This window comes from Odocoileus virginianus, chromosome 20 (assembly GCF_023699985.2).
Source record: "Odocoileus virginianus isolate 20LAN1187 ecotype Illinois chromosome 20, Ovbor_1.2, whole genome shotgun sequence".
Lineage (NCBI taxonomy): Eukaryota > Metazoa > Chordata > Mammalia > Artiodactyla > Cervidae > Odocoileus > Odocoileus virginianus.
In genome coordinates, this window is record NC_069693.1 from 24,296,656 (window position 1) to 24,316,853 (window position 20,198).

General features: G+C 35.9%; 1 protein-coding gene across 8 annotated transcripts in view; it reads right to left on the minus strand.

Annotated features, from left to right (window-relative positions):
- NFAT5 (nuclear factor of activated T cells 5) overlaps positions 1–20,198 on the minus strand; it is a 120,058-nt gene that overhangs the window by 57,853 nt on the left and 42,007 nt on the right. For 4 of the 8 annotated variants that reach the window (XM_020870198.2, XM_020870197.2, XM_020870196.2 and 1 more), the window contains one exon: positions 2,544–2,669. In XM_020870198.2, the coding sequence (XP_020725857.2) occupies positions 2,544–2,669 (126 nt within the window). Of the gene's footprint in view, positions 1–2,543; positions 2,670–20,198 lie in introns of those variants that run through there. The other 4 variants (XM_070451081.1, XM_020870206.2, XM_070451083.1 and 1 more) reach the window with 3 other exon arrangements.

The following is a 20,198-nucleotide window of genomic DNA, read 5'->3' on the forward strand; positions in this document are numbered from 1 at the left end:
TTCTTTTACCCAATATTCTGGATTGTGGATTAGCAGCATCATGTTTACTCAATCCTTCGGTAATAAGTAAAGGGGAAAAAAATAGATTGGCGAATCTGAGAAACACATTTTTAATAATTAAATAATTTAAAATGTACATAAATATCTATATGCCCAGTCTCTAAATTTTAAAATTTAAATTGATTCAGAATTTGTGAAACACAAACCTTTATGGCAGAACTAGAAGTCTGTTCCCACCAGGCCCTCATACCTGATAGCAGCCAATCCAGCTCCTTCAAAACTCTGAAGAATTAACTACATCAAGAGTCATCATTTTTATGCATTTCATATTAAAACAGCAAATGCTATAGATTAAAAAAAAAAATCACAAAAGTCTAAATTAATGTATCTTTCCCTAAATATCTAGTCTTTTGGCCAGGAAACACTGAGTAACTGGTAATTTACTCCAAAACTCTTTTTGACATTTATGTCACTAAGGATGTTAATATGCCAAATTTTAAAAAGGCAACTCTAAATATACATACTAACTGAACTCCCTACAATAATTATTCTGCAATTTAAACTCTTACCTATAATGTTATATGATGAAGGCTCTATCAATAAGACACTAGAATTCTAGAATAAGTCTATGTTGCTTAAAAGTAAATATGTAAAAAAAAATTACAAATGGGTTTTAGATCACAGAAACTTTCTGTGTGTGAATATATGAAAATTGTCAAGGTCACCTCCTTACTCTTTTCACAATCTTACAATGTCAATAACTGCTTGATCTAATAAAAGACCTCATTACTTCAGAATACTTCCTTTAGTTAATTCTTACTTTCATGATTTTTCAACTCAAAGCCTTCATTCTAATTTATCTGGAGAGGATTATGGAGGGAGGGAGGGAGAGGAAGGAAGAACCAACATTCCATCAGTGACTCAAATTAAAAAACTTTCAATATTTATATATAAAAACTTCTAAAACTGAGTTTGGTATTATTTAAAAGGAAGTGTTGTTCTTTTTCCAAACCTAGCTAACATTTTTCAGCTTTTAAAAGGAACTGGATCTACTGTCAACAGATGTTAAAAAGCACAGAAGAAACAGACTTTTAGTTCTATACAGATTCAACATGGCTTTAAAAAAAAAAAAATCTCAAAAGATACAAAAGAAATCAGTTAGTCAATTTCTACCTGTGGATTTAAAGTGAAATATTTCATTTAAAATTTTTTAAAAATATTTTATCTGATACTATTTTAAAACTAAATACTTAAATTCCAGGAAAAAAATATTCAGTGCATATAAAATAAAACCAGGTCATCTTTACAATTCAATTACTAAAAAGTTCACAATTAAATCCACAGAATCTGTTAGAAAATGTCTGGCAACACATGAACAGTGAGCAGGGCTGGTATGTTTCTTGGCCATGGTTAAAGTTTTCCTGCCCTCAACCAGGAAGGCTGCAGATTGCACTGTACGGCTCAGGCGAAATATTGGTACACAAAATTGATTGGACTTAAGTTAATACAAATAAGAAAAATACCCAAAGTTCTACTTGAGTACCAATATCCTCATTTAAACCACAACCTTCCACTTCACTGTTCTCTTTGAAACAAAAAAGAATTTACTGAAAACAATCCTCTGATGGATTTTTAAGTACCATTTTAAAAGATGAGAGGTATCATATTGGGCAAGAAACCTCTAATTAGTAAGAGACAGATAAAGCTTCAGAGTATATACATATAATTTTTTAACTTTTTTAAAAAAACCAAACACACTTAGTAATCTGTAAACCCAACTAAAAAAAGAATTACAGTTGGGCAATCTAGTATTATTGAAAGCATTCTTATTATTTATCATAATCAAGACATTTTCTTATTAGTTTATCTGTCAATTTTTTCTTTTAATTCAGTAAAAATTTGAACCAATTTTATATAATTATAAAGTGTATGATTTGAGAGCTGATTAAAAATAAACTTGATAAATTTCAAACATTTTCATACTTTTTCACTGATATAAAAAAAGTATCTTTATATGAACATTACATTCAGATCTTCCATTACTTTTGATTGAATTTGAAGTAAGTGTAAGGTCACACATGTTTTTAAACGTACAGAAAAGGTTATAGTAACACGCTACAAACAAAAAAAAAACTTGAGTGCTTGAGTCCTTTTTCAGATTACACGAAATAAAACATTTTCCCCTTTGAGCAAACTTTCAAAAATAACTGTTTTATAGACTCAAATGTAATTTTCTACCCACAGCTTGGTATTTAATAACTTTATTATGTGCAGTCAACCAAAGAGCTTTAAACTCACTCCCATAGTTGAAGATAAGATCCATTCTGGGAGATGGCACTAACAAATATGCCAATGTGAAATTTTAAGAAATAATAAATGTATAAGACCATTTTATAGAAAATTTTAAATGTTAAAAGTATGTATTTTAAAACCTCCTGAAACAAACCCTCAAATCACACTCTTTAATACAAATTTTGCCAGCACTGTTCATGTTGACCAGATAATGCTTTAGTTTTCTTTAAAAAATAAAATGATATGCATACCAGCAGCAACTACAGCTGGAGGAGGCGAGCCTGCCTCACCACCACTTGTCTGACTCATTGATGCTACAGATGTTTCTCTAGATGGAGGTAACTGTAACTCCTTTGGGAGAAGATCATAGACAGATTCTGTTGGGAGAAAGAGAAAAATTTTTATGAGCACAAAATTAATGTCTTTCCACTCACAAGAATTATATTATTCATACACACACACACTAAACTTCATGTAATTACTGTTGTAAAAATTATTAGCAGACATTTTTCTTTTATTATAATTTTAGTGAACTGCACAAAGGATTTTCCATTCATTCTGACTCCCATTTTATTCTTGGCTTTTCTTTTCATGCTGATGATATACTGAAAAAGTTACTAAAATTTTTAAACCATATAAAACTAGACAGTCAAGATGTCAAATAACCCAAGATGCTCCAACACCTTTCTTTGTATTAAAAAAATAAGTATTATATATTATCCTTAACATTTAAGAAGGCATATACTAGTGTATATCAGCTATAAATTGGCTTCTTCAAACAGACCACTAGTCTACTCCTGCTCTTTCATCCAGCACTTTCATCAAATATTTTAATTTGCTATCACATTGAATTTTTCCCTCCTAAAGAAGCTAAAAAGAGGAATGTTATGACTCAAGGAACTACTTCTTACTCTGAGGTATCTCCAACTCAAGAAAGGCACAAGCATAGAATTCTCTGAAATGAAAAAGCATAAATGCCTTTATTAGACTATGATTACTTTTGTATCCCAGATTAAAGAATACTGTATCTTTTAAATATATTTTATAATATTATAATTGTCCATAAATTTTATATCTACTATTCAAAATTTATTTTATAATTATTATTGCATGCATTTTGGACAGAAATAATAATAAAGATATCCTCTAAAGATAGTAGAATCAATGTTGGAAAAAACTTCAGAAGACCAATTAGAATCCTATGTTCATTTTCTAAAGAATCAAGGCACAGAGTTTAAGGGACTTGCCTAGTATTCCAAGAAAAGCAACATTTCAACAGTTAAGGAAGATTATTATTTGTACTAAGTGATTAAAAAAAAATAAAAGTGGCATTAGAAGACATTTTATCCTTGGTAGCAAACAATATTGCTAGTTAACTGTTTACTGAATTCAAAAATACTTTGATCCTCCCAGTTAAAATATGTATCCTGAATTTCATGCAGATAAGAATAAGAAAGAATATCATGAAGGAAAGCTAAAATTAGAAGTTGTAGTATTAAATGATCTTTGTTCACAATAAAGAGTCAACTCAAAATCTTCTTTTGAAAACTATTACCTAACACTTGAAATTTTCATCTTCAAAGCATTTGGCAAATCTTATATCTTTCTGAATGTAATAAAAATTTTCAGCTTGTTAAACCATTGCTAAAAGCCTTAAGTGTTAGTTCTACAAGGTCTTGTAGGTCTTCATAGAACCGTTCGACTTCAGCTTTTTCAGCATTACTGGTCGGGGCATAGTTTTGGATTACTATGATATTGAATGGTTTGCCTTGGCAATGAACAGAGATCATTCTGTCATTTTTGAGATCGTACCCAAGTACTGCATTTTGGACTCTTTTGTTGACTATGATGGCTACTCCACTTCTTCTAAGGGATTCTTGCCCACAGTAGTAGATATAATGGTCATCTGATGTCCAAAAAAGATGTCCTTTTCATTATAGGGGACTGGAATGCAAAAGTAGGAAATCAAGAAACACCTAGAGTAACAGGCAAATTTGGTCTTGACATACAGAATGAAGCAGAGCAAAAGCTAAAAGAGTTTTGCCAAGAGAACGCACTGGTCACAACAAACACCCTCTTCCAACAACACAAGAGAAGACTCTACACATGGACATCACCAGACGGTCAATACCGAAATCAGACTGATTATATTCTTTGCAGCCAAAGATGGAGAAGTTCTATACAGACAGCAAAAACAAAACCGGGAGCTGACTGTGGCTCAGATCATGAACTCCTTATTGCCAAATTTAGACTTAAATTGAAGAAAACAGGGAAAACCCCTAGACCATTCAGGTATGACCTAAATCAAATCCCTTATGATTATACGGTGGAAGTGACAAATAGATTCAAGGGATTAGATCTGACAGACAGAGTGCCTGAAGAATTATGGACGTAGGTTTGTGACACTGAACAGGAGGCAATGATCAAGACCATCCCCAAGAAAAAGAAATGCAAAAAGGCAAAATGGTTATCTGAGGAGGCCTTACAAATAGCTGAGAAAAGAAGAGAAGCAAACAGCAAAGGAGCAAAGGAAAGATATACCCGTTTGGCTGCAGAGTTCCAAAGAATAGCAAGGAGAGATAAGAAAGCCTTCCTCAGTGATCAATGCAAAGAAATAGAGGAAAACAATAGAATGGGAAAGACTAGAGATCTCTTCAAGAAAATCAGAAATACCAAAGGAACATTCCATGCAAAGATGGGCACAATAAAGGACAGAAATGATATGGACATAACAGAAGCAGAAAAGATTAAGAGGAGGTGGCAAGAATACACAGAAGAACTATACAAAAAAGATCTTCATGAGCTAGATAATCACAATGGTGTGATCACTCACCTAGAGCCATACATCCTGGAATGAGAAGTCAAGCGGGCCTTAGAAGGCATCACTATGAACAAAGCTAGTGGAGGTGATGGAATTCCAGTTGAGCTATATTTCAAATCCTAAAAGATGATGCTGTGAAAGGGCTGCACTCAATATGCCAGCAAATTAGGGAAACTCAGTAGTGGCCACAGGACTGGAAAAGGTCAGTTTTCATTCCAATCCCAGAGAAAGGCAAAGCCAAAGAATGCTCAAAGTACCGCACAATTGCACTCATCTCACACGCTAGTAAAGTAATGTGCAAAATTCTCCAGGCCAGGCTTCAGCAATACGTGAACCATGAACTTCCAGATGTTCAAGCTGGTTTTAGAAAAGGCAGAGGAACCAGAGATCAAATTGCCAACATCCACTGGATCACTGAAAAAGCGATAGAGTTCCAGAAAAACATCTACTTCTGGTTTACTGACTGTGCCAATGTCTCTGACTGTGTGGATCACAACAAACTGTGGAAAATTCTGAAAGAGATGGGAATACCAGACCACCTGACCTGCCTCTTGAGAAACCTGTATGCAGGTCAGGAAGCCAACAGTTAGAACTGGGACATGGAACAACAGTACTGGTTCCAAATAGGAAAAAGAGTACGTCAAGGTTGTATATTGTCACCCTGCTTATTTAACTTATATGAAGAGTACATCATGAGAAACGCTGGTCTGGAAGAAGCACAAGCTGGAATCAAGATTGCCGGGAGAAATATCAAAAACCTCAGGTATGTAGATGACACCACCCTTATGGCAGAAAGCGAAGAAGAACTAAGGAGCCTCTTGATGAAAGTGAAAGAGGAGAGTGAAAAAGTTGGCTTAAAGCTCAACATTCAGAAAACTAACATCATGGCATCTGGTGCCGTCACTTCATAGCTAATAGATGGGGAAGCAATGAAAACAGTGAAGACTTTATTTTTGGGGGCTTCAAAATCACTGCAGATGGTGACTGCAGCCATGAAATTAAAAGATGCTTGCTCCTTGGAAGAAAAGTTATGACCAACCTAGACAGCATATTAAAAAGCAGAGGCATTACTTTGCCAACAAAAGTCCATCTAGTCCAAGTTTGATTTTTCCAGTAGTCATGTATGGATGTGAGAGTTGGACTATAAAAAAAGCTAAGCTCCGAAGAATTGATGCTTTTGAACTGTGGTGTTGGAGAAGACTCTTAAGAGTCCCTTGGACTGCAAGGAGATCCTATCAGTCAATCCTACAGGAAATCAGTACTGAATATTCATTGGAAGAACTGATGCTGAAGGTGAAACTCCAATACTCTGGCCACCTGATGAGAAGAACTGACTCATTTGAAAAGACCCTGATACTGGGAAAGACTGAAGGTGGGAGGAGAAAGGAACGACAGAGGATGAGATGCTTGGATGGCATCACCAACTCAATGGACATGAGTTTGAGTAAACTCCAGGAGTTGGTGATGGACAGGTAGGCCTGGCATGCTGCAGTCCATGGGGTCGCAAAGTCGGACACAACTGAGTGATTGAACTGAACTGAACTGAGAAGGCTTAAGTAAATTATTTCCATCTTTCAAATAATATAAAGGGAAAGAGTAGGGAGAAACTAATTAAAACAGAAATGCCACATCATCAAACATTGATTTTAATACAATTATTTTTCTCAATCCATGCTGAAAACAAGCGTTTCTTATATATAAAATAAAAGCATACTCAAGACCTTTTTTGGGGGGAGGAGATAAACAGAAAGAAATATGAAAACATAATTCACTTAAAGAGAAAGGATCTACCAAAATGCATTTATGTCAAGGGAAAAAAAAAATACAACAAACCTTAGAAACAGCCCAGTCACCAACCACATTTCACTTTCGCAAAGAGGAATACAAAGTTGAGTCTAAATTAGAAGTATAAAAGCAGTGCTAGTAAAAATACACTGGAAAGTAACTAAATATAGAACTTCTTATATCTCAGTCTTCTCCACAGCCTACCCTCCAAATCAAATAAGTCAAGTAGAAGGTGTAGGACACATGGATTCATTCCTTCACCAAAGGTACTTTCTGATTAACTGACTCAAGTGTTTGAAAATTAGAGAATTCAGAAGTTTTATCCTATCTTTCCAAGGAAAACAGCAGTTAATAACAGTCCCTACCATCACAGGCTCTGACTTTAGACAGAACTCTGTTGGCTCCGCTACTTTAAGCAACTTAAATCCTCAATGAAACTTTTATTTTAGCCTATTACCTCAAAGAGATTCCCTCCAAGATAAAACTATACAACCTGACCACATACATTGGTCTTACTCTCAGGCCTGTGTGTGTGCTAAGGTGCTTCAGTTGTGTCCTACTCTTTGCAAACCTATGGACTCAGGCCAACCTGGTTCCTCTCTCCATGGGGATTCTCCAGGCAAGAATACTGGAGTGGGTTGGCATGCCCTCTTCCAGGGGCTCTTCCCAACCCAGGGATCGAACCCAGGTCTCCCACACTGCAGGCAGATTCTGTACTGTCTGAGTCACCAGGGGAGCCGGAAGCAGAGCACAGGTCCTTTAAGTACATGAAAACAACAAACAGTCCTGCCTCGTGTTAAGCAGCCATATCTGTTTTCCTTGCATTATCTGTTAAATCAGCTAAATAAATATGGGAGGAATGCCATTCTAGATTTATAAGCATAGGATATGAAGAAACAGAATGGGAAACCTATAATGGAAAAGCAGTTTGCCGAGAAAAGACTTCCTTAGAAAACAAAAGTATAATCTGTACTACATTTTTTTAAAAGAACCTACTAGATTTTAAAAGAATTTTCAAGATTTTTCTTTTAGAGAGAGAAAATTGTTACAAGGTTTTTTTGGGGGGTAGTAAGAATTCCAAAATTAGATTATGGTAATGGCTATACAATTCTATAAAATATACCAACCACCACTGATTCTGTACACTTTAAATGGGTGAATCTTATGATATGCAAATTATACATGGGTAAAAGCTATTTTTAAAAAAGAGAGAAACAGGAATAGAATAAAGATAACTGAGAACTGCACAGGAATGAGCTAGGTCTCTCAATGTTCCTAATAAACTTCATGGACAAAACACCTCTTCACATAGTTTCTGTTTGTAAAAAGTGAAACTGTGAAGGCTAAACTGCAAACTAATTTAATTTGCTTTTTAAGGCTCCTCTATGAGATCAGGAAAATTTGACAGCCATAGGTATCCTACTTTCAATAAAATAACCTGATGAAAATCTTTAAAAGTTCTTATGAATAAGATGAATTAATGTAGACTTCATAAAAGAGATGCCTCTAAGCAACAGCACTCAAAGATGTGTGGGCTCCCCGCCTTGAGGAGCGTGGTTAGTTGTTACATCAACAACCTGAAAAAAGATAAGGAATTGGCAAATGACACAGGCCTAAGAGGAATACATCATATGTCATAATTCATCACAGATAATGAAAAGCTGGAATATCTGCCCAAAAGAATAAAGTGAACTTTGATACAGATCAATGCAACAGCTGGTAAAAAAACTGCTCTTGTGCAGTGTACTCAAATGCACTCACTCTCTTTCTCATTCTTTTTTTCAAAATCTAGAAATGATTTTACTTCTGTTTTTTAAAGAATTCTTTCCTTGGTCTGTCAGAATTGGGGTGATCATATTTTTTCCATTAATGTGCTAATAATTTGTGCAATAATAATGTTAATTCATTTAATGGTTTATTATGAATTTTAGTTGACCAAAATTCCAATATAAGTGGGATTAAGTATCCATGTAACAGACTTAGATCAAGTACATTACAATAGTTACCATAAATTATTAACATAAGTGTACGAAAAAAAAGAAATTAGGCAGAAAAGGGAGCAACCTCAGAAGGTCAAGAATTTGTTTTACATTAGTGCAACAGTGCAGAGTCTAAAGCGATTAGAGGAATGAAACCATTTTCAGATATTAAAAGCAAACTAATGCTTCCCAATGTTTGGTGGGAAGGCAAACAATGTAAAACCTGGCTGACTGGTTGGTGTGTGTGTTCAGTCAGCCATTCAGTAAATTCTAATTGATCCTTTTATATCACTAGTTATTTCTGGGCAATTTGGTCTTTAACTCTGCAACACTGGCTATACGGGGAGTCCCATCACACTGCATCAGACTCAAGGAGACAGAAATCCTACCCTGAGGGCACAAGGCAGTGAAAGAGAAGAAAAAACTGGTAACTTAATAGTGAAGCAATTTTTTTACTCTTCTTAATCAGAAACTCCGTTTCCTAACCGCTGATCAACCAAATCCCATTGTACTATTTTATATGTTGCCCAGTTTCAAAAAGATGAAAGACTTCAAATCCTTATACTTCTCACTTTCCCACAGAAGAGTCCAGGGAGACAAAAACAAATGAAACAGCTGAGAAAAGACATGCTTTTCTAGTTTTTTCCCTTTGCAAAATAATGCAATTCTTGCAATTGCAATTACAGCTACCATTTATTGAGCACTTGGCTGTTGGCACAGACACTGTTCAAAGGTCTTTTATATACATACTCACTTAATTTCAAAATAGTTATGTGAGGTCAGTTTTACCAAAGAATGTGAAACTTGTTTAACAGTAAAAAAAAAAAAAAAAAAAGGAAAAGAGGAAACGAAAAATACATGTGATAAAACAACAAAAGAAGGTAATGATAAAGTTTAGGACAGCAATTTCCTTTGATGAGGAGACAAGAATATAGGACAAAGGAGTAGCAGAAATAAGTTGGTCTGCATAGCAGGTTCAAGAATGTTCTTTTTACTAAAATATATAATCTATTCAATAAATACAATAAAAATTAAAGCTATGCATGGACAGTGCATAGCCTTCAGAGTTGCTATAAGGCTTAACTAAGACGATCTGTTAAAAAGAACTCTGTAAATTATTCTTGGGGCTTCCCTGGTGGCTCAGTGGTTAAGAAGCCGCCTGCCAATGCAGGAAACAAGGGTTCAATCCCTGGGCTGGGAAGAGCTCCTGGAGAAGAAAATGGCAACTCACTGTAGTATTCTTGCTTGGTAATTCCCATGAATAGAGGAAACTGGCAGGCTACAGTTCATGGGGTCACAGAGTCAAACATGACTTAGGGACTAAACAACAACAACATCGCCATTTTGCCTTTGTTGACCCGATAGCTAGCATTCAATATTCAGCTGCTTCAGAGTCAGAAAGTAAAGATCAGAATTTTCAGAGTCCACCTACTCGTGAACTTTTCTGAAGACACTTATTAACTTTCAGGTAACCAAACAAATCATAGTTGTACACAACTAATACCAGAGACTTATCTTCATACAGAGATGAACAATATAAAAGGTGGTAGTGGTGGAGTAAATGAATGAATGTTTCTATTCCACTGTCAAGCAATCAGCTAAATGGAAGTATTTGTGGTAAAAAAAAAAATACTTTGTGTTGGAAATGCTTTTAAAAATTAATGAAAAGTAAATTAATGCTCAGCACAGATATTAGTTATTCAAATGAGTGCTCCCTGATACTAGATGCAAACACTCTAATAATACTGGAAATGTATTTATAAAAGTTTGTATCTTGTTTCTAAAATGGGATTTCACTTTGTTTTTTAACTCTATATACAAAGCTACTTTAGCATCAAGAAGAGTTGAAAAAGACTTAACAAAGAGTTCTTGTAAATGGTTTGGCAAACTAATTGCCTTACTCTTCCATGTCTTTATTAACTACCTCAATAAGCTGATGGTTTCACATCAGACATTCTAAAACAAAATGCCTGGCACCTCCACTGTGCCAACATACTTCTGCATTGAAGAGAGACAGCATTCACTCTGTTAAAAACACTTTGGGCTTGACAGTCATCACACTTGGCATCTCCACTGGAAAATGTACTGGCTGCAGGTCTACTGGATATTTGGTTTCTAAAAGATTATTAAGTCCAAGAATAACTTGTATGTGATCTCTGTTTTAATAAATTTTTCTCATTTAAATTTAAATCCATTTATTAGTTTGCTGTTACTTATTTAATTGTATCACCTCTTTTTGAATATATTTTATTACTGTTTTCCTCAAGCTAGTGGTCTACAATAATTTTAAACAATATGCAGCAGCACAGACTGCAACAATTTGGGAAATAAGAATAACTTCAGATCTATTTTTTCTAATAGGTATTATTTTTCACTTTAAAATTTCACAATTATTTTCTACATAACTTAGTAACACTTATGAGATACAGAATGGAGTATTCTATTTAACCATTTTTGTTATATATTATTCTTTCTTAATTTATTTATATTATTTTCAGAAGAAGCTATTTAAGTCTGTTCTAGAATAAACACTTTCAAAGTCCTACCTATGACCTGAGTATGACTGGGTTAAAAACCTTTATTGATTTATAAGTTCCAAACATCTTATAAGAATATTTTTTCAATACAGCTCTAAAGAACTGTAGAGTTCAGAGCTGAAGAAGGGTAAGGAGGACTTGGGCTGAGTGTCTGAAGTAAAGAATGAGGAGGGAACCCGTGGTGCGGGTGGGGGAGGTGGAGGACCAGCAGTGGTTTCAGAGCCCAAACAGGGTGAGGAAGCATTAACAGGGAGAGGGAGGGAGGGGGGAAGAGTACCAGGTGCAGAGTCCAAGCAACGTAAATAAAATATCTGCAGCCTAGTATGTGGTGTCAGAACCCAAGCATAATGAATAACTTATCTAGGGGTGGGGTAGGGAAACGTGGGAAAGAGTGGAAGGGTGGGATGGAACCCAAGAAAGCAGGATGAGAAGAGCAGATTTCACCTGACACACAGAAGGACAACCTATTGGGTTAGAGTCCAAGCAAAGTCAAAGTCTCCTGGGATGGGCAGCCCGAACAGAATGAGGACGCTATGTAGAGGAGGGAAGGCAGACAGTCTAGCATGGGTGTCGGAGTCAGAGCATGATGAGAAATGTACCTTTAAGGGGATGGCACAGGACATCACAGTTGAAGCCAGTGAGGTGACAGAGGATAGCCAACACCGGGGAACAAAGCTTGAGCAGGGTACAGGGTACTCATGCAAGGGCGGCCAGCTCTGGGTGTGAGAACACAGGCAGTAAGAAGGATGCCCATACAGTAGGGCTGCCTGGGCAGGGTATCAAAGATTAAGCAGGAAACAGAGTGTGCCCATGAGGGGAGTGTGGAAGACCAGCATGGGAATTAGAAATTTAAGCAGGGTGTCAAGGGCATTCATGTGAGGCCTTCAAGTCTGAGTGGGATGAAGAGGACATTCCCATGGATGGGCAGCCCAGCATAAGATGTTGGAGTCCCAGTGGGGTAAACAAGATATTCATGAGGTTGAGGGAGCAGGAGCATAGGGCATCTTTTAAGTAGAATATCAAAATCTTAGTAAGGTGAAGGCTATCTGCCTAGCTGGGCTGCCCAAAATCGGGAGTCAGAACCCAAGGAGGGTGAGGAGGGTGAGGAGGGTGTCAACAGATAGGCAAGAGGGCAGCTCTGGGTGTCACAGCATACATAGGACGAAGGAGGAAAGCAGTCACAGTCTAGAGGCAAGCTATGTATGTCCAAGTTGGATAATTAGGTATCAATGTGTAGGAAAGGGGGAAGCAAAGGCAAAAGAAGCTCAATTACACAGAGGGAGATTGCTCAAGTAAGTATATATATTAAAATTAAAGGGAATAAAGTTTTGCAGTGTTGAACAAAGGAGTTACAAACACAGGGAGAAAAACAAGAAGGAACCGTATAGTACTAAACTGCAACTGGAGGTATCAGCATGAACTTATAAGAGAAAGAAAAATAAAAATATAAATGTATACAGGTATATAAGGACTTGCCTCATAGCTCAGTCGATAAAGAATCTTTCTGCAATGCAGGAGACCCGGGTTCGATTCCTGGGTCGGGAAGATCCTTTTGAGAAGGAAATAGCAACCCATTCCAGTCTTCTCACCTGGAGAATCCCATGGACAGAGGAGCCTGGCAGGCTACAGTTCATGGGATCACAAGAGTTGGACATGACTTAGCAACTAAACCACCAGTGTTTGTAACTTCCTGAGTTGGGAGACAGATTGGTGGATGACCAATGACAAATATATGTATATAGTTCAGTTCAGTTCTCAGTCGTGTCTGACTCTTTGTGATCCCAGGGACTACAGCACATCAGGCCTACCTGTCCATCACCAACTTCCGGAGTTTACTCAAACTCATGTCTGTTGAGTCGGTGATGCCATCCAACCATCTCATCTTCTGTCATCCCCTTCTCTTCCCACCTTCAATCTTTCCCAGCATCAGGGTCTATAAGCATACCTATATTCCCTAGCTCTGTCTTCTGAAAGATTCTATAAGAAGCATGACCCCAAAAGTACCCCAAAAGCATACCCATGGAAAATAAGCATACCTAGTATCCAGATCCTGGTTTCTAAATACTCTTTTCTACTGAAAATAGTTAGGGCTTCTTTGAGAAATAGCTGTTATCAGGATTTAGATACAAAAAGTACAAGATTAGCCTGATAAATATATTGTTTTGCTAAAGTAAGGAAGTACTCAAAGAATTAAGGAGACATGTCAAAAGGATACAGAAACTATCTTGACCAGGCTGTCACTAACCAACATAAGCATGAAAACAAGCATGGAAGTTCCCTGGCAGTCCAATGGTTAGTACTCAGTGCTTTCACTGCCATGTCCTGGGTTCAGTTCCTGGTTGGGAAACTAATCCCGCAAGCCGTACAGCATGACCAAAAAAGAGAGTAATAACAGTAACAGATTAAAATTGAATGAAAATATAAAAGCTGATACTGACATAAAATAGTAATGAATAAACCGGAAGTATGATGAGGAATGAGATATTTATACAGTTTCAAAGTACTTTACAAAATATTTACTGATTACAAAGGAGAAATAGGGTAACTTTAGAGAAGACTGACAGATACCATCTTAATCAAGTGATCAAAGTGAGTAACATCAGTAATGATACAAATCAAAACTGTATGCCACCCTAGGATGCAGAAAGAATACATCATTATTTCTGTGGTATCTGTACCAAAGATGCATAATTTGAATGCAATCATCAGGAACATTCCACAAATAAGTGACCTGTAATCTTCTAAAGTATCAGAACTGTGAAAAGTCCAGGAAGGACCAAAGAAGTTGTTTGACACCTTATATTTCACACTCATTGGCTTAGTATTTTTAGCTATGCCATCTTCACTAACACCCTCAACCTGACAGAACAATGAAACATGCATTCATCATATATTTAGCTCCTGTACTGGACTAAGGACACAACGTAAGAGGAAATCACTCTTAAGAAATTCACAGTTGAAAGAAAATAAAGTTAGTCAAGTTTAAAATAATGCAATATGCTACAAATGGGAGAAAATATTTGCAAATGATGTGACAGTCAAGGGCTTACCCTCCAACATATATAAACAGCTCATACAACTTAACAACAAAAAAACAAACAACCCAACTGAAAAATGGGCAGAAGACTTTAACAGACATTTCTCCAAAGAAGATATACAGATGGCAATAGGCACATGAAAAGATGCTCAACGTCGCTAATTATTACATAAGTGTAAATCAAAACTACAATGAGGTACAACCTCACACTGGTCATAATGGCCATCATTAAAAAGTCTACAAATAACAAATGCTGGAGAAAGTGTGTAGAAAGGGGAACCCTCTGACACTGTTGGTGGGAATGTAAATTGGTATAGTGGCTATAGAAAACAGTATGGAGGTGTCTCAGAAAACGAAAATCAGAATTACCATATGATCTAGCAATTCTACTCCTCTGACAAAACTGTAATTCAGAAAGACAGATGCATTCCTATCTTCAGAGCAGCACTATTCACAATAGTCAAAACAGGGAAACAAACTAAATGTTCATCAACAAATGGATAAAAAAAAAGATGTAGCCCATACATACAATGGAATATTATTGAGTCATAAAAAAAGAATGGAATAATGCCATTTGCAGCAACATGAATGCAACTAGATATTATCATACTAAGTGAAGTCAAAATGAGAAAGTCAAATACCATACAGTATCACTTATATGTGGAATCTATCTAAAACATGCAACAAATGAAACTACCTATAAAACAGAAACAGACTTATAGAGAACAGATTTGTGTTTGCCAAGTTGGGGGTAGGGAGAGGAATGGACTGGGAGCTTGGGGTTGGTTGATGCAAAATTACATTCAGAATGGCTAAACAACAAGGCCCTAAAGCAAACTATATTCAGTAAGTATTAGTGTTGGTTGCTCAGTCGTGTCCAACTCTTTGCCACCCCATGAACTGTAGCCCTAAAGGTTTCTCTGTCTATGGAACTCTCCAAACAAGAATACTGGAGAGGATTGCCATTCCTTACTATATTCAATATCCTGTAATAAACCATAATGGAAAAGAATATACAAAATAATGTATATATGTGTATGACTGAGTCACTGCTACACAGTATAGGTTGGCACAACACTGTAAATCAATTATACTTCAATAAAAAATGCAATATGTGCTTTATTTTTTTTTAAACATTTATTTATTTATTTGGCTCTGCCAGGTCTTAACTGCGGCATGTGGAAACTATTCCCTGACCAGGGATCAAACCCAGGACTCCTGAACTGAGAGCATGGAGTCTTTGCCACTGGGCCACCAGGGAAATCCCGCAATATGGGCTTTAACAGAAATATGGACTGTTACGCAACTGGAGAAGAGGGAATCCTAAACACTGTCTGTAAAGGTCAGAGAAGGGTGCATGGGGTATGTGACACCTGAGGTCAACCTTGAACACTGAATTGGGTATTTGACAAATATATTTGTGAAGAAGGAGGAGAAACTGTAAAAAAAAATCTGAACAGGAGAGTGTTTACATTTTGCTTGTTTCAGGTTTTTGGGTTTTTTTTTTTTTTTTTTTTCAGTTTTCCAAGTTATTCAGTTAAATTAGAATACAGGAGTTACATGGAGAAGTAGCAAGAGATGAGTCTACTGAAGACATGGAGGGGTAAGATCATGAAAGGCCCTGTATAATCATTCTAAGCAATAAAGATTTTATCCCTCAGCACACAGGGAGCTTTTGAGTGTTTCAAGAAAAGACATGATAAGCTCAGATTTTTATTTGAGGATAGTCACCTGCCCAAGTATATGCAAAATAGACTACATCCTAGAGGTGGCAAAGAGTTAAGTTTTTTACAATCCTCTAAGTAAGAAATAATGAGGTCCTGAACCAAGGCAGTGAGAATGGCAAATAGAACACAAATTTAAACATTTTCAGGAAACTGATGAACTAATTGAATTGGATGACTGGAGAGGGAGAGACACAAATAGTTCCAGGCAGCACAGAGAAACTCTGGCACAAAAAATAATGTAAGGTGGTACAATGTCCCATGATAGAGAGTTTAGGAGTAAGAGTAAAATTGGAAAGGCAACAAATTTAGTTTTAAATGGTGAGGCTGAGTACCTAGTGAATGTATAAACAGAAGAGGAATCTACAATTGATAATATTGGGTATATGATCACTTCATTTTTCGCTTTAATACAAATCTTGTGCTAGAACTGGGGCAGAAAATGGTTAATTTAAAGTTTTTGCTTGCTTTTGAAAATACAGATGTGTATGAAAGTAAATTTGCCCATGAACTCACCATCCAAAACATAGTATATTTATGTTTTCTTTCCCTATTTTTCTATACATATTTTGTAAAAGTTGAATAATGTACATAAACTTAGTATCAAACTTTTCAATGAACATAACATTAATTTCTCATGTGTACTGCAACTGACACCCTCATATTGCTATGTATCATCCTTATGTCTACTTTCTCTCTCTCCAACTAGCTGAAAACTCTTTAAGGGCAGAAACTATGGTATATCTTCTTTGAATGACTAAAGTTTAGCGGTACTATACTCACAATGGGGGTTCAATGTTTGCTGATGAGGTTATCAAAATACTAAAGAAAGTTACTGGGTAATTAATAATTTTTAGTTATGAAATAAACTTCATGAAAATTTCTAATTTTCATATTATTTCAAAAACATTGCTAATATATAAAAGTAATAAATGACATATCAGCGGTGACAACATTGTACCTGCTATAGAATGAAGCACAGTTGAATAAATATTCTCATTCATTTACTCATTCACTCAACAAATATCTACTGAATGCCTAATGTAAGCCAAGCACTCTCTTGGTTCCTGGAGATACACCAGTTATAAACCAGACAATCTGTGTCACGAACCTTTCACTCAAGTTTAAATTTTGGTGATGGCTTGCTTGCTAAAAAGAGGAGGCTTCATTGTCCCGTAATTTTCTGTCCTTAATAAACTCACATGTAACTGTGTGTGAAAGTCACTCAGTTGTGCCCAACTCTTTGTGACCCCATGGACTATACAGTTCATGGAATTCTCCAGACCAGAATACTGGAGTGGGTAGCCTATTCCTTCTCCAGGGGATCTTCCCAACCCAGGAACTGAACCAGGGTCTTCTATACTGCAGGCAGATTCTTCACCAACTGAGCTACCAGGGAAGCAAAATAAGTTCATTTCTGGAATACAAGCAGTAGAAGCATCTCAACCAAGAGTCAGACAGGACTGAGTGACTAAACACAGTGCATAGAATATGTATACACACTTGCAATTTAGCTTACTGTTTCTAAACCAACACTGAATAGAAATCTGTTTCATTGCTTAACAGTCAACCATTTTAAATAGTCATATATTTAATAAACTAAAATAACCATGTACTTATCAATGTATATAATAATCAATGAAAATGAAATTTTTATGCATATTTGGTTTTGAAGTTGAAAAGACAGTTAATAAATGATAATCTGCTCATTCATTCATAAAGCACATTATTTTACTGTCCATTATGTGCTAGGCACAATAATAAAATAAATAAAATAGAGTTCTTAACTTCAATGTTATTTCTAATTGAATGGACTTTAGATTACAAGGTACCTCAGAAGATTATTTTCTAAAAGAAGAAAAACATAATTTTATCACCACTAATTTGTTTTGTGTATGTAAGTGTAGACACTAAAGTAACCTGTATCTGTTTTCAAACATTTACAGTCCAGTGAGGTAAACTGCATGGAATAGTTAGTAATTAAATCCATTCTGCTGTTAAATAATTAATGTTTATAGTTTTTACCTTTTACAAAAATAATGCCATAAACATTCTTATATGTGCATATATATATACTTCCATTGGATATATATATATATATATATATATATATATATGTTGAAAACGCTGAGTCAGAAGGTATGGTTTGTCAAGTCTTTAATCCATTTTTATATTTGGTTGCTGTTTTTTAAAAATATTAATTTGTAGGAGTTCACTATATATTATAGATGCAAACCCTATGTTAAATGTACATATTGTAAATATCTTCTCCCACATATGGTTTGCCTTTCCACCTCCATAAAGTTACCTTTAATAAATAAGAGTTCTTAATTTTAATCAAGTTTAGTATATGAATCTTTTCATTTATGATTAGTGACTTTTACATACTGTTTAAGAAACATTTGCATACCCCAAGAACATGAAGATATTCTGTTTTCCTCTGGAAGTCTTTGTGCTTTATCTTCCATATTTATGCCTATGATCCATCTGGAATTGGTTTTATTATATTATTGAACTCAAAGTTCATTGTTTTTCACGTTGATATTCAATTGATTCATCAAAGAACATTTGTTTATAATCCAGAAAGAAATGTCTTGGAGGCATTCATTTTCAGAAAGATGGAACAGACACACTTTTCACTATTCCTTCCAAAAAGTTCAGCTAAAAACCTTGAACACTACATACATTTAAAAGGAAAAAGAAACAAAACTAAGAAGATTGAAAGGTGAGATAAAAAGAAAGTAGGCCAGCCACGAATTTTCTTTCTGCCTCATATATAACAGACTGGGTACTGGGGAGGCTGATAATCTGATAATGCCAATGGGCACAGGCTAAAAAAGTCACAAGTTATTTTAAAATCAGTTTCAATTTATTGACATTTCTTGTTACATTTTATAATTTTCTGCCTCTTTCCATGACTGGTGGTTTTCGATAAAAATAAAACTTTTAGAATCATGGTAATGATTTTTGACTTGATGCCAAACATTGAGAATTTCACTTTGTGTCCTTATATTTTCATATTCCTATAAATATTCTTGAGCTTTATTTTGGGTTATAGTTAAGTTACTAGGGAACAGTTTGATCCTTTTAGTTCTTGCTCTTAAACCTTTGTTAGCTGTGATCAGAGCATGTTTGGTCCAGTATTACTACCGAGGCAAGATCCTTCTTAACACTGCTCATGTGTAAAAAAGGTATTCTATGGATTCCCTGCTTGTCTGGTGGTTAAGAATCTACCTGCCAACGCTGGAGACACAGGTTTGATCCCTGATCAGGAAAGATTCCAAACGCCAAGGGACAACTAAGCCCTTGCGCAGCAACTACTGAGCCTGCATGCTGCAACTAATGAGCCCACACTCTGCAATGAGAAGTGCCCGTGGACCACAACTAGAGAGAAGCCCCTGCCTGCTCCGACTAGGAAAAAACCCTCATGCAGCAATGAAGATCCAGTGCAGCCATAAATAAATAAATAAAACTTAAAGAAAGTATTCTACTCTTGCTGCTGCAAACAGGCATCATATCCAGCCCTTAGTGAGATCTGAGCACTGTTTCCTCTCATCTTTTTAGGCAGTTCTTTCCTCAGTTGTGGATGGTTTTCCACCTGCATGTAATGATCACCACTTAGCTAAACATTCAAAGGACACCCTCTGCAGATCTCTAGAATTCTCTGTCTCCATTTCCCTCCTTTCTAATATTCTGTCCCTGAGAACTCTAGCTATCTTGGCTTTCCCAGACTCCTAGTTCTACCTCCTCAACTCAGAGACTACTGGACTATTTGTACTTCCCCTTTCACACCAAAGCTTGGAACTTTCTCCAAGGAGTAAAGCACTTGCAGGGCTCTTCTTGTGTTTGTTTGTTTCTTCAAGGATCACTTTCCTTCACTGCCTGATGTTAAATGTGAAGAGAACCATTGTCTCATGTATTTATCTGGCTTTTTAGTTGCTTCAGGAAAGAGGGTAAGTAAGTAAATCTGGTCCCTGTGTTTAGCCTCATCTTGGCTAAACACAGAAGCCATTATAATTTTAA